This window comes from Drosophila gunungcola, unplaced genomic scaffold, assembly GCF_025200985.1.
Source record: "Drosophila gunungcola strain Sukarami unplaced genomic scaffold, Dgunungcola_SK_2 000018F, whole genome shotgun sequence".
NCBI classification, from domain to species: Eukaryota; Metazoa; Arthropoda; class Insecta; order Diptera; family Drosophilidae; genus Drosophila; species Drosophila gunungcola.
Window position 1 is genome coordinate 987,881 of NW_026453200.1, and position 12,164 is coordinate 1,000,044.

The 12,164-nt window shown below is 34.1% G+C and overlaps 1 protein-coding gene across 2 annotated transcripts in view; it reads left to right on the top strand.

Annotated features, from left to right (window-relative positions):
- The first annotated feature begins 333 nt into the window (after window positions 1–333).
- Window positions 334–12,164, top strand: part of LOC128263743 (fibulin-2) — a 43,877-nt gene continuing 32,046 nt past the window's right edge. For both annotated transcript variants that reach the window (XM_052998881.1, XM_052998882.1), the window contains exons 1-6: window positions 334–628; window positions 4,191–4,682; window positions 4,741–5,070; window positions 11,362–11,610; window positions 11,667–11,749; window positions 11,807–11,864. In XM_052998881.1, the coding sequence (XP_052854841.1) occupies window positions 478–628; window positions 4,191–4,682; window positions 4,741–5,070; window positions 11,362–11,610; window positions 11,667–11,749; window positions 11,807–11,864 (1,363 nt within the window). In that variant the 5' untranslated portion in view covers window positions 334–477. The remainder of the gene's footprint in view (window positions 629–4,190; window positions 4,683–4,740; window positions 5,071–11,361; window positions 11,611–11,666; window positions 11,750–11,806; window positions 11,865–12,164) is intronic.

The window sequence follows — 12,164 nt, forward strand, 5'->3', positions numbered from 1 at the left end:
AGATTCCGTGATAATGGTTCAGATTTGAAGACTGAAACAGGTCTGGAAAATAAGATCCTGAGAATTTAAACTGAAACTGGGCGCAATACCACTCGTTGTTTTACGAAGGCGGAAATGCACTCCGTTTCCTATCGCAATTATGTTTTAAATTATCCACTAATAGCGTTCCCCGTACGACTAGTGGTTTCTCAAAATGACCCACCCTACTGTTGGGGAACTCCTTTTCCTGGTCAAAGCACTTTTTTTGCTGCGCCTACCGCAACCATGTGTATTTAGTATCTAAGTATGTATATAAAACGTGAAAAATATGTCGTTGTTTGCCGTATATACACATGCATACTTATGTATGTTTGTAAGACTTGCCTAGGGGCCCACATGCTGTTTCAATCCGAAATACTCTTTGTTCTAAAATTGTATTTTCGCCTTCATATATGCGTACATATGTGCCTAAGTGACTGAGATAATTCCAGATAGCGTATGCACACGACATTCGTTATTTTTTCACTCATTGCCAGGCCTGCTTATTTGTTGCTCCTTTCGTTTATTGGACGTACTATGTTTTTTAAATTATGTGGAATTATGTGCTTATTAATCGTTGGACAGCATGTGGCAGCCACAACGGCCAGTGGTAAGTAAAACGAATATCTATACATTAACGCCTATGTGCAGTGTGCAGCGAGCAGAAACTTTTTAATTTCATCCTCTGTATATGTACATACATACATATGTATGTACGTATGTGATACTAGCAGTTATTGCATGCATCAGCACAGCCGTGTTCAAAATAATAATAGTGAGCTTATCCATAGCTAAAAAAAATCATTTTCATTCAAAAGATCATTATTACTTTTTCCACCGGGCACAATAAGAAAAAATAAGCTAATTTTGTTAAAATAATCTAATTTTGTCTAAATAAAAAACGGATCTTTGAATACCTTCCTTTGAAGTACAATTTTAATTTTTATATTATACAATAATAACGGTTGTTTGTAATTGGCTGAAACAAACAAATTTTTGGGGATAGTTCCCTATACCTGAGCTTTTCTCACAATTGTTAGCTAAGTTCACATTTCGCTTGATCAATTTAATTTAGCTAGCCGTTAAACTGGGAGGAGATTACTAGATTGCGTAGAATCAGGCAAGTGTACGACTATAGCTAGTGGTATTGACCAAGAAATTTTTCGGAAATGTTTTCATTTTATAAAAATCGGACTACTACTTGTTCACCATAAATGTCGAGATATAAAGGCTTTTACGATTTCAAAAAACTGCTTATTAATTATTATAAAACTCCTTTTTTGTTTTTATTTAACGAAAACTAATTTTTTAAATTTTTTCCATTTAAGCCAAAGCCTTGATTTTTTTAAACGACAATTATTGTTTGTATAAGGAGAAGTGACTTGTCTTAAAATAATAAGTATTTATTTATGAAGATTATTTCAAACCAAAAAGTGTCCGAATTGTAAAACTTTTTTTACATAACATATAATAGCAATACTTCAGCAACGCAAATACTAAATATATAATAGTTCGTTATACTTATTTCAGTGGAAATTTAATGTGTTTAAATTTTTAATTTTACCATACGAAAAAATTAAACGACGTCTTTTAAATATTAGTTCCTTGAATTTTGAATTTATAAATCACTTAGTTACGATTTTTACAAAGCTGTTACTCGTAAGCAGGGTGAAGGAAGCTTTATGTAAATATTTTGAGCTGAGACGATCTATCCATGTCCGTTTGTCTGTCTGTCCGTCAGACAATTTTTTTCATGTCTGTTTGTCAGTTTCAAAACATTTTAAGGACTTGTTTAAGAATTCTGAAATAAATTTGTACATATGTGATGGGCAGTTCGTTAGAAAAATGTTTTTTCTACGACCTCTTGAAAAACTAGCTTCTTTAGCGGGAAATCGCTAAAAATAGCTAAACTTACTTCTAAACTAGTAAAGGTTCAGATAAGTGATGTACATAATTGGTCTAAATAAAATAGTTCAAAATTTATTAATATTTAATAAATATCATTTTCTTTTTTTTGCAAAGTGTTAAAAATGGTTAGGGGCGATATCTGTTTAACTTTTCACGTTTATTCCTTGAGATTCCTCAAATTTTTTTGCTTGAATATTTTCCAACAAAAACTGCAACTTTTTTTTTGTTTAGAGCAGTTAAAGCTTCCCTGACAAGAATTTCATCCTAAAAGTAAGCACCATCAATTTGGTAAGCAAAATGTTATAAAAAAATGGTTTCAGGATTAAGGTAAAAACGGTTTAACTAAATATTTGTAAAATATTAACTATTTTTTTAAAAATTCAATCTAAAACTATTACTAATTTAAGCTAACTAATATGATACTTTGCAAAAAAGTGAGCAAGATGTAGGCAATTAACTTAAAAGCTACGAAGTTATGCAAAATGGAGTGTTCTATTGGGAGCCAGAGAACTTTCTCGTTAATTTTTATATCCTTACAAATGGTATAATAATTTCAGTCAGAAGGACAAATCCCGACCCTATCAGCATCACTAGGAAAGTCGATATAGCCATATCCGTCTGTTTGCCCAATCGTTCCTACATTATTACAAAATTGAAAAGTTACATGTTTCTATGGGAGTTCTATGATATACTCGTCCGATTTTGATGAAATTTAAACCGTAATTCGTAATCCGTCGAAGAACTTAAAATTATAAAATAGCAAAGTTATCATTTTTTGTATTTTTTTTTCCGATTGCTCCTATGGAAGCTGTATGCCATAGTCGTCTGATCCGGCTCGTTCCGACTTATATACTACCTGCAATAGAAAGACAACTTTTGGGAAAGTTTCATGTAGATAGCTTTTAATTTTATTAAAATCGGAAAACGATATCCTATAGCTGACATAGGAACTTAAATAATTGAGCAGCAAATCAGAATAGCCTCAATGTTTTTGACATATACGCCAGTCAATCGTAATATTAATGTTTTCAAAAATATTTAATATTTGCAATAGCTGCTATGGTATATGATCTTCGGTTTGCCGAAGCTTGCTTCCTTTCCTGTTTTTCTTTTAACTCTTTTTGACTTATTAATAATTTGTTAGTTCAGAATTAAATCGGAAAACGATATCGTAAAGCTGTCATAGGAACTATCAAATAATTGAGCTGAAAATTATCAATGTTTTTAAGCATATACGCAAGTAAATCACAATTTTAATGTTTTCAAGAATATTTAATTTTTGAAATTGTTTCATATCCGTGTTTAAAATATAAACTTTTTTCACTTTTTTGGAATAATAACACTTATTCTTTATTTAATGTCTTCTGATTTGTAGGAGCTGTTTTTTTAAAAGGTATTTTTTTAAAAAAGTGACCATAATTGACGTTTTAAACCCCAGTAACTTCCGCAAATCTTCGAATTTTTCAAAACCAAAGTTTTAATACGCTTGCAGCTATTGCCAAGATTAAATATTCTTTAAAACATCTAATTTTCGATGTGTTTAAAAATATTGAAGCTATGACGATTTTTTAATTAATTATTCGATCGTTCCTATGGCAGCTAAATAAAATAGTTTTTCGATTTTAATAACATTAAAATCGTAATTCTGAAATGTTAAATCATTACTGTGTTCAAAAGAATTTGTTAAATGACTTGCAAATATAGAGAAGTTATTTTTTTTTCATTCATTTTTTTTTCATGTTCCGATTGCTTCAATGGGAGCTAAATTTTATAGTCGCCCGATTTTAATTAAATTTAAATCGTAATTCTGAATTTATATCTTGAAGAAAAAAAAATTAAAAGCTACGTTATCATTTTTTTCATTTATTTTTTTGATTGCCCCGTAGGTATATGCTATATATAAATGCTATTGTCGTCCGATCCGGATCGTCCGATTTATTTACTACCTGCCATGGGAAGATAACTTTTTTTAAATCTGAGATATTATTTTGGGTAGAAACGGGCGGACGGACGGACGGACGGACGGACGGACAGACATGGGTAAATCGACTCTACCCAGTGACGCTGACCAAGAATATATATTTTAATGTATTTAATATATTTTATAATACCCTCTTCAAAGGTATAAAGAAGGAAAACTAGCTTCGGCAAACGATAGGTTTTTTTCATAGCAGATCTTTACTATGGCAGCAGCAGGGAATGATCCAAGCCGCATTGCTCCTTAAAAGTACATACGTTTAAAAGTATATCAAATTCATTTTCAGACGACATATCGGACTATATAAGAAAATGCTGCATACATGGGCTTCGGCATGCTCGTACAACCGCCTCGTGCACAAATATTGATATGGCCTCAACAATAATACCACAACTTTGGATCGGACTATGTCATTCTACACTTGATGTCTGCTGTTCTCGAGAACTCGATCATCAAAATTGTGAGCTAGGTCGACTTGCTGCATTGGAAGGTACTCGCTGCGACAGAGGAGAAAATGTAACTTCAAATTCGTATGCAACATGTTGTCGATCTTGTCAAATTGGATTGGCGGTAAAAGCAAGTAATGTCAACTGCAAGGATCCCCTTTTTTCATTTCTTTCCTCAATCGAATCATACCAAGCTTGTTGCTACGAAGCCGCAGATTCAAATTTAAAACCTGATAAAGATACAAATAATGAAAATTCTATTACCGATGTTGGCGAGAGCCTGTTAGATTCTGGAGAGGATATAAATGGTACAATTGTCCTAACCGGTGATGGTAAGTTTAAGCAACATATCTTTTAAAACTGTGATTTAATTTTACACCCCATCCCTAGACGACATATGTGGTAAAATTGAAAACCTTTGCGCCCACATATGTGAAAACACTTTTGACGCGTATCAGTGTAAATGCCGCCCCGGATTTACGTTAGATTATAACAACGTAACGTGCTCCCCGATGAATATCCCCATATGTCCCAGTGGCTACATCCTAGACAAACTGGAAAACAAATGCATCGACATCGACGAGTGCAGGGAGAATGTTCATGAGTGCAAATTATCCCAATACTGCCACAATACGAATGGTGGCTACCACTGCTTAAATGTGAAAGCGAATGAGTGTCCAGTAGGATATCACTATGATAGCGAATACGATAAATGTAAAAGTAAGTTTTATGTCGTACCGAGCTTTTTAAAGGAATCTGTAAATAAATTTTCTTTCACCCAACTGGTGGGTAACAAATTACCAATCATTAGCAATGAACACCTTTTCTTGTCATGTTAGATCAACATCATTAGCAACTAGATAGTCTAAAACAAATGCAATCCAATAGCATAACATCTGGTGGTAACTGATGTTTTTATGCCATCTATTATAGTTTCAGTCAGTAGTTTGCAATGCAGTGAAGGAGACATTTCGACCCTAAAAAGTATACTTATTCTTTATCTACTCAAACAAGTCTCTCAGTTGTAACGCTATCTTCAGGAAACTTTCCCAAAAGTTGTTTCCCTTAGGAATAATTGGGAAAAAAACGAAAACCAATTATAACTTTGTTGTTTTGCATCTTTTATTTAGTCCTTCGAAATAAAGTACTGGTATATTATTATGGAGTTACGGTTAAAATTCGTTTAAAATCGGACGACTATTTTATATAGCTACCGTGGAAACATTTGGAATTTAAAATAATTAATTAAAGAAATTGTAACTTAGAAAAGTTATGTAGCATTTTTTGTTTAACTTTTTTTGGACACTGTAGAATTTTACCAATTTAGAATTTCGCTATTAATATTATAAAAAGATTAAACGATATCATATAGCTGCCATAGCAACCTTGGAAAATTATCATTGATTCTATGCTATTAAAAATATACGTATATAATTAAAAATTTAGATTTTTAATAAAATTTTTAATTTTTCAATAGCCGAAGGGGTTTATAAACTTAGCTTCCTACCTTGTTTTCTTTTTTAATTCGGAAAAGCAATTTTTGTGAGCGAACGTTCATTTTTTTTGTTACTTTTTTAAAAAAAATATTTGGAAAACTTTATTTTATTATTTTACTAGTAATAACAAATTATGGTCTATAACAACTTATAAATATTTTTTAAGAATTGTCTTTTTGGGCCGAATTCCATTCGCACGTTCAGTGGAAGTGCAATGTAATAGAACAAGGCTATGTAAATTGGTTAATTTTTTGAATAATTTGTTCTCTCCATTTCCACAAAGAAGGGTGCACTTTTTTTAGTAGTCTAGCTGATACCTTAAAGCCTACTTTATCGAGCAATTCTGAACAGCCAATATCAATAATAACATCAAATCAGATATAAACATTATGGATACTATCTCACTGAGCTCTACGAGTGAACAAGATGCACTAGGCGACTCCAGTATGGTGGCAGGGATCTAGAAGTCTAAAGGGCAATAGAGCAACTTGAAAGTTGTAAGTACATTTACTGTAACTTACGAAGTAGCATTTATTAATAATGGTAAAAGGAAGCAGATTGCGCAGGCAACACATGCTCCAGGAATCTAAATCCTGTTGGAGCTGGAACCCCTTCGCAGTCGGGATTATACGAATCATTGCAGTTCGGAATGGTCACGTGAATATCCTCATCTTCCACAGAGATCACATCTATACTTAATAAGGGTGTTATTTTACTTAAAGTTGGGGAATCATGCCCATGAAAAAAGAAGCAAAAAGATTTGAAATATCAATTTCAGAGTGTATTGTTAAATTCCCAAAAGCCATAGCGGACGTAACCGCAGAGTTAGTTTACCTGGAACTAACGAACCGCCAGAAAAAATTTGGGCTGTACGCGATCTCAACGTCTACTAAATATTGACTAAAAAAAAAATTATTAAGAAATGCGAAATTCCGTTTTAGCTAGATGTGCCTATTCCAGTCTGCCTGATCATGCGAAGATAAGAACCGTTTGTAAAATTTATTTCAACGATTTTGTAGTTTTTTTTTAAGAATTCTTCTTTTCTTCTCTGAGCATTATTTTGTATGTTGAATAATAGAACTTCAACAAATTTATCCTAGCACTAGTCCAAACTAGTATGCGAGACGACAGGGTCCCAGTTAATAGAAGAAATACAAATTCTGATGGCACTACTTTCATTGACAGTAAATTTAGTGAGATTATCCACTAATGGTGGGAAACTATAGAATTCTACAAGTAATAGAAGCGGACTGTGGTGAACATCGCAGTTACTAATAAGTAAATTACTGTGAGTTAGGGTAAAATTCTAAATCTAGCACTTTATGTATGTTAAATCCCTATGGACGGCAGAACATGTAGTGACGATGCGGACAAAGAGCGGGAGAGATATACATATAGCCTGTAGTGGTCCGATCTTAACGAATAGTACACCAATCGAAAGTTATTGCTAAATGAATAAGGATTGCTTACCAAAACATTAGGAAAATTAATTGATTCAGGTGAAAGGGGTGAAAGTGGAATACATAAAATATTTAAAGTGGAGTTCTTGATCGCGGAAAAATTTCCACTTTTTTTAAGCACAGTTTTAATTTGGTTGAAAAAACGCGGCGAAACGAAAAACAAAAACAATTTGTGGGGTATATTTCGAAATGAAAATTTTTCGGTGTCTGTTTGTCCGTTTCCAAAATTTTTTAAGTACTTGTTTAATAACTCTGAAAAAAATGTAAATGTGTAGGTCATTAGAAAAAAAGTTTGCTCTTCGACTTGTTTAGCGGGAAATCGTTAGAAATAGCTAAACTAACTTCTAAACTAGTAAAGGTACAGACATGTGATATATTTCATTAAAAAGGTTTAAAATTTCCTCTTAAAAGAATGCACCATCAACTGGGTCAAGAAAACGTTATAAAAAATGGTTTCAGGAGAAATAAAAACCGTTTTCACTACATATTTGTAAATATTAATTAGTTCTTAAAAATTAAATTTAAAAAGTATTCCTAATTAAAACAAACTAATATGAAATCAGATTCGCATTAGCATAGTGGGCAGTTATCGAGTTCGCAAGGAAATCACAAATAACATAATGTAGTAGGTCATATTAGTGGGGAACACACATGTTGCAAATGCGAAGTAATAATGCGCTCAAATGCTTTAGGTAGACAATTTAGAAATACCTCTATAATTTTGAACATCCGACTTTGCTCCCTTTTTTCCAGATAGTTGAAAAAACTGATGTTGAGGTAGATTATTGAAACAGTTTAAGAATCGGCTTACAAATAGTCGAGGCACAACACTTATTTCTTAAAAATTAAATTTAAAAAGTATTCCTAATTAAAACAAACTAATATGAAATCAGATTCGCATTAGCATAGTGGGCAGTTATCGAGTTCGCAAGGAAATCACAAATAACATAATGTAGAGAAATTTATAAAAAACACTAAAACTAAATACGGTGCAAATAGGTATGTTAAAACTGTAGTTTTTAAGACAGGGATAGGGGTTTAAATGCAAATTTGATTATATAGATTATTATAGTTTTTGCAAAAAACACGAAAGGGTTCATGCAGCCAAAATTTGAGGTACGTCTTGACAAGAGAATGGTAGTTGCGGTTTGGTCGAAAAGGCACACTAAAAGTTAAGCGGCTTAATTCTATACAGTCAATATCACCTTTGACAAGATTGTGCATAAAACAGTTCCAAGCATGGCAACCTTGCCTTTTGATCACAGTTCAAACCATGAAGGACGAAAAGAAGAAATTTTTTTTGTATCGACCCAATTTGATCAGAGTGTACTTGATACTGGTGACTCCAAACGGGAGCGCAATTATCTTCAATTTTAGTTGTATAAGGATCGTCAAATTCATTAATAAATCCAGAACACTAATAGCCTTGCTAACAGTAAACTTTTTAAGACAGTCGAACTTTAATTTTGGGTCAAGACGAACTCCTAATTCGTTAACCGAATATATACGTTCCCAGTGAAGAAAATACCTTATAAATGAAGGCGTAGCCCTATAGAAAGTCATTACGTTATATCTAAGACAATTCAGATTTAAGATGTTAGATTGACACCATTCCTGAAAACGATTGCAAATTATTATAGGACAAACAAAGTTTAACATCATCAGAATACATTAATACTCGAGAATGTGTTATTACAGTAGAAAGATCATTGATGATTAAAGTAAATAGCAATGGACTCAAATAACTTCCCTGAGGCACTCCAGATGTTACTTTATTCACATTGGAAACTGCGTTTTTAAAAATAACCCTCTGAGTTCTTCCATTCAAATAGCTTGAAATCCAAGTTTACAGATTATTCGAAAACTCGAGCTGATCTAATTTAAATAAAAGAAGACAATAATTAACAGAATCATCAGTCTGTGTTTTTTAACTAAATCCTTTAACTATAATAGATGTCAATTCAAGTAGGTTCGTGGTTCGCTTAACAAAACCATGTTGATAAGGTCATATTAGTGGGGAACACACATGTTGCAAATGCGAAGTAATAATGCGCTCAAATGCTTTAGGTAGACAATTTAGAAATACCTCTATAATTTTGAACATCCGACTTTGCTCCCTTTTTTCCAGATAGTTGAAAAAACTGATGTTGAGGTAGATTATTGAAACAGTTTAAGAATCGGCTTACAAATAGTCGAGGCACAACACTTATTTCTTAAAAATTAAATTTAAAAAGTATTCCTAATTAAAACAAACTAATATGAAATCAGATTCGCATTAGCATAGTGGGCAGTTTTCGAGTTCGCAAGGAAATCACAAATAACATAATGTAGTAGGTCATATTAGTGGGGAACACACATGTTGCAAATGCGAAGTAATAATGCGCTCAAATGCTTTAGGTAGACAATTTAGAAATACCTCTATAATTTTGAACATCCGACTTTGCTCCCTTTTTTCCAGATAGTTGAAAAAACTGATGTTGAGGTAGATTATTGAAACAGTTTAAGAATCGGCTTACAAATAGTCGAGGCACAACACTTAAGCACGCACCCAGGAAGCCCGTCCGGCCCTGTAGAGTATGTCGGTGTTGTGGTCTAAAAATCCTTTAAGAAAGAACTCTCTGTTATAACCAAAGAAAAAAATACAATTTCACCTGCTTAAATTGTAAGGGTAAACTGAATTTAGACAAGAATCCGCACTACAGGTAGTTGGAAGAACTTGGTAAATAAATCAGCAATTAAAGGGTCAGTAGACGCCTCAGTTGAGTTTAATCGTACTAATGAAGGCAAGGCGGAGTTTTTCGCTTGACATCAACAAAGTTATAAAACTGCTTCGAATTATTTGAAAATTCGGTTTTACACCTGTTCAAATACATAGAATAGCACTGACTGTTAAGAACGTTAAAATCAAATCGAGCAACCCGCTCTTGATATGGCAATCCAGTTTCCATTGAGCGAACTGGTGCGCAAGATAGGCGGCCGAGGCGAGCCGGTAGAAATCAGAGTAAGGGCCGAGGCAAAGCTTAGAAACAGAGACAGGAGCAACAACAGGTGGCAAATCAGGTGAGACAACTCTGCCAAAGGCCGCAGGACGCAAAGACTCTTCCCGGACACTAGGTCCTGGATAAACCGGAAGCATGGCGTAGTAGACTCCTACCACGAGCGCCAAGTGCTAGAGGACTTCACGGAAGTCAGCGTAAAGCCGAAACCCTGCTTTCAGCGATACTAGCTAGCCAGAATGACAGCTGACTTCGCAGCGGCCATAATGAAGACGCTGCGAAACCTGGAGAGGCCGAGGTGGCAGCAGTAAGAATAGATGGTCAATCATTCTCGCGAAGCACTGCTTAGCGACAGTCCCGCACGATTTTCGATCACTTGTTCGACCATTTTTTCTTGTTAATATAGTTTAGGAAAATAAAGGAATATAAAAAAGCGGATAGGAATCTGCCTGTTTAATTCTTTTGTCATACCGTTCATGTAAAAGAAGCAGAGCTTTCTTGTATAAATATGCAGAAATGACTGACATTAGTTTTTATCAAACTCATTCAGATTTCTATCCCGGCTGCAGACATCCACTCATGGTTCTTCCATACATGTGTCTTATTTCAAACAAAGCAACTTATTAGTTCTTATTGTGCTGTGACTAACTCTCAATTCATTCCCATTTTGGAACCATTTGGCAATAACATCTCTCAGAATTGCAAGATGTGATCCACGCCGCCACGGCGATGAAACTTCAAGCCTTGGTGGCCTCTCTGGAGCATTGAACTGCTCCTGACCGACGGGCAGTTAAATAATAAAGCGCATATCGATAAGAATCTTCAAAAATCGATAATTCATTAATCAATTATTACTAAATATTGTAATTGGAATTATAATACAGCTGAACTGCTGATATTTCAGACAAATCATTTTTTAATTTTCAGCTGTCAAACAGATGACCAAAATTCACCAAATTTGGGATTCAGTCGTTTAGAGAACAGTCAAAAATTACATAACATTTTTCAAATAAATAAAATTTAGTTATAATTACATAATAATTTTCAATAATTTTACAGATACGCTTCTCTCAGATGATAGCGAATGCAAAGATGACAGCTCTAATTGTTTTGCAGAAAAGAGTCAGTCATGTGAAAGTGGTTTTAGTTTAAAAAACGGAAGCTGTACTGACATTGACGAATGCAATAATAACACAACAAACAATTGTCTCAGTGATAATCATCAAGAATGCATTAATACCTTAGGCAGTTATTTATGCCAATGCCAAACTGGATTTAACTTGGATGCCACTCTGAAAAAGTGCGTTGGTAGGTTAGTTTTGACATTTATTTTGGAATTGCTAATTTTTGTTCACTTCCCCTAGACATCAATGAATGTTCGATAAACAACCACAACTGCCTTCCTACTCAGAGATGTGATAACACAATCGGATCATATATCTGCACGGTAGATTTCAACATTGTTGAAAATGTTTTTTCTGTTACTAAGCATATTTCCTTATAGCGTCTTCAAAGCTGCGGCACGGGCTACACATTAAATGCGGAAACTGGAAATTGTGACGGTGAGCAACTTTGTTAAATTAATAACATAAATGTTTAGTTAAAGGAAATTGCGGATAAAAGAAATTTAATTTCCTATTGTGTAAAGCTCAAACAAGAAATAACCTTTGGCTTGCCGAAAAAGCAGAACGAGTCGTAGCTCCGGCGGTACCGCTGCGAGGCACTGCTTCGCGGGGGCCATGGTTCTGGACTGTTCTGCTGCCACGATGACGCGATGACGTACGCTGCTTAATCCGACACCGTTCAAAATGCACAGCATATCCTGAGAGCCGACAGGCGGCTTATCCATAGCCTTCGCCCAG